Source organism: Lupinus angustifolius, unplaced genomic scaffold (genome assembly GCF_001865875.1).
Source record: "Lupinus angustifolius cultivar Tanjil unplaced genomic scaffold, LupAngTanjil_v1.0 Scaffold_371, whole genome shotgun sequence".
Taxonomy (NCBI): Eukaryota; Viridiplantae; Streptophyta; class Magnoliopsida; order Fabales; family Fabaceae; genus Lupinus; species Lupinus angustifolius.
Genome location: NW_017727768.1, coordinates 170,323 through 173,388, shown reverse-complemented (window position 1 = coordinate 173,388; position 3,066 = coordinate 170,323). Strand labels below are relative to the sequence as shown.

At 30.8% G+C, this 3,066-nt stretch overlaps 1 protein-coding gene across 1 annotated transcript; it reads right to left on the bottom strand.

The window, feature by feature from the left end:
• Positions 1-1,298: 1,298 nt before the first annotated feature.
• Positions 1,299-1,730, bottom strand: LOC109341123 (SKP1-like protein 1A). The gene has a single exon (XM_019578950.1). It carries the CDS (start codon positions 1,728-1,730, stop codon positions 1,299-1,301), a length of 432 nt encoding a protein of 143 aa, XP_019434495.1.
• Between the last annotated feature and the right edge of the window lie 1,336 nt (positions 1,731-3,066).

Genomic DNA, 3,066 nt, shown 5'->3' with positions numbered 1-3,066 from the left:
ATGGAAGGGTGTGAGGAGAAATGATTGGAGTTCTTTTATGTGTAACAGAGACACCTTCATTGAAGGTGATCTGATACCATATGAAGGATCAAAGAAGCCATGGGAATAGATGAAGAAAAGAAGAAACAGAAGTATGGCAAAGTGAAGAAAAAAGTGAATAATACCTCTTGGAATATTTGTTAATGAATGAAGAATGATAAAGAAGCTTTACAAAATGGTTTTGGTTAACTAATTCAATGAATTGGAATGAACCATATAGATCTACTTATACAATGAAGTGAAAAATAGAATTTCTAAAAAGGGAATAACAGAAAAAACAGAAACTAATTAAACTAACCTAAATTACTAAAAATAGGAAGAAAGCAAAAATATGAAAAAGACTAACTAATATTTAATCCTAACTTTGATACATAATGAATAATATACTAATTTTATATGAATAAATATTAAATTTATATTTTATTCTTATCTCTTAAGAGAAGTCTCAACAGCTTCCTATTAAAATATCTAATAGCAACTTATCACACTACTTCAACACAAACAATTACACTACCTCAACGTGCCACTTACACACCATCTCCTGTATATAAAAGACTACTCTCACTTAATCAAATATTTCATACCAATACAATTAGCCAAGTACCAAAACCAATGTTTTAAATTGTGATTGTGACCAAAATTGTAAATATATTGTAGCTATCATAATTATGAAAATATTTGGTTCACACAATCACAATTACAGTTAAAATGTCATTTGGAGACTCCGAAATTACAATATAAGCTAAAATTACCATTGCATATTAAAATTTAGAAGATTTGCAAAAAAAAATCCACAAGCTGCTACACAACTAGAAATTAGATTCCTACTCAGATCCTACTCATAGAGTAGACAAACAATCTAAATTATTTAGTTGGACGGTGCTACATGCACCTCAGATTTTGTAAATATACCTTAGGGTGCGTAGATGCACATGAATTTTAAAGGAAAACTTTATACCATCAACAATTCAAAAACATAAAACTTATTTTGTTTGCAAACAATATACCTAGTGAATATCAAATTGTCAGTATTGTTTTGAATTATTTTATACTAATACGAATATACAATTTAAGGTATGTTATAGTTGTTTCTTCAAGATAAATACTTAGTTGGTTCTTTATATATTTTGTTTGAATCGAATCAATATATTATTAAGTTTTAATATGACAAAACTGATTGAATTTGCAAAGTTTTATGTACATCATCTTCTTTTTTTCAATATCTGCAACTCCTTTAACACATTCACTTCAATCATTCTTCATCCACGCCCTCCAAAGAAGTTCCTCACAAACTTAACGCTCTTGTCCTGAATCAAATCAGCCACCGTCTGGCACACAAAATCAAGAACATCCTTCACTTTCACGTGATTAGCAGCGAGGAGCAACTCCTTCAACTGATCCTGGTCCAGCTCCTTCAGGAATCCTTGATCGAACTTTTTCAACGACTCCTTACCGTCATCGGCGACGGCCTTGCCGTTGCGGTGGTAGTTGAGGTAGTCGATGATTTTGGTGAGCTGGAAGGAGATTACGTTCGGGAGAGGTATGACGGTGGTGGTGGCAACGAAGGAATCGTCTTCGACGAAGGATTGAATTGTTTGCATTTGCTTCCGGATCGCCCATGATACCTCGAAGACGTCGCCATCACAAGGCTTCAGCGATATGGTTATCTTCGGTTTTGGTGCATCAGCCATTGATGATGTTGAAGAGAGGGAAAAATCTCAGAGAGAGAGAGAGAGATGAAAACAGAGAAGAGAGACTAGAAGTTGAGGTTATTTTTTGAAGGGATGATGTGCTGTTTTTATAGATAGAAGAGATGGGACGTGATCAAGGGGCTGAAGGTAAACTAATTATATATTCATATTCATGTATTTTATCTATTTATATTATTTAGACTCAATACTACAAAAGAGATTAAATTCTTAAAAAAATGAGATAATATCATTGGTAGTATACAAAATAAGCCAAAACATAATATAATTACTTCACCGTGATGTAATTTGTGGTTTCCTATTTTTTCTTTATTGTCTTCTAATTTCTATCCAGAAAAATCATATAAAATAAATGGGCATATTTAAAAATCTAAATTATATAGAACTAAAAATGAACAATATTTACTTCTCTAATTTACCCTCCATCATCAAAATAGTTTCAACTTCTCATAAACTACATGCAACTTTCTTATTCAAAACATTTAATTAATTAATACAACTTTCATAATTAAAAACCACATGTAACCTTTCACATAACTTTCTTATTTTGTTTCCACCATTCTTATTTTTCCCACCTACAAAAAGAAAGCCACTAAATTCCAGCTTCTGATTTTTCCCACCTACAAAAAGAAAGCCACTAAATTCCAGCTTCTTATTTTTCCCACCTACAAAAAGAAAGCCACTAAATTCCAGCTTCTGATTTTTCCCACCTACAAAAAGAAAGCCACTAAATTCCAGCTTCTTCACTGTTATGAATTATTCCTTCCTCATTGAACTCATATTTTCCAATCTAAATCAATGGGATACCACACTTTAAGATGGGGGAAGGTGACCCTCTAACTAAAGATAAAGTGACACACAATAATATACTTTTGGGGTTGGTAACTTAGGTTTGCATATTTTTTGTAGTTTATTTTGTATTTTTGCCATGGCTTTCTATCGTTATGTCTTTACTTTTATGTCTATGCAAACTTTTAACTCAACTCTAAACTTTGGATTTTTTAAATGATTTTAAAGACTAAATTTGTTTAACAATTGTGGGTGGTAATTTGTAATGAATTCATGTTTAAGTGACATATAATATGCAAAGTTGATCAATTGTTGTCAGTATGCTAACATTTAGTCTTATATAATATGTGCTCTCATTATTGTTTACCTTTCTATTTTTTCATTTTGGTTATGATTTGGTATAATTATAAACGTTACTCTGAATTATTACTATTAAATAAAAATTTACATTTAATTTAAATATTTACTAAATTACACTAGACACTTTGAAATAAATAATGATAACCTCTATTTTTAATATATTTAATCA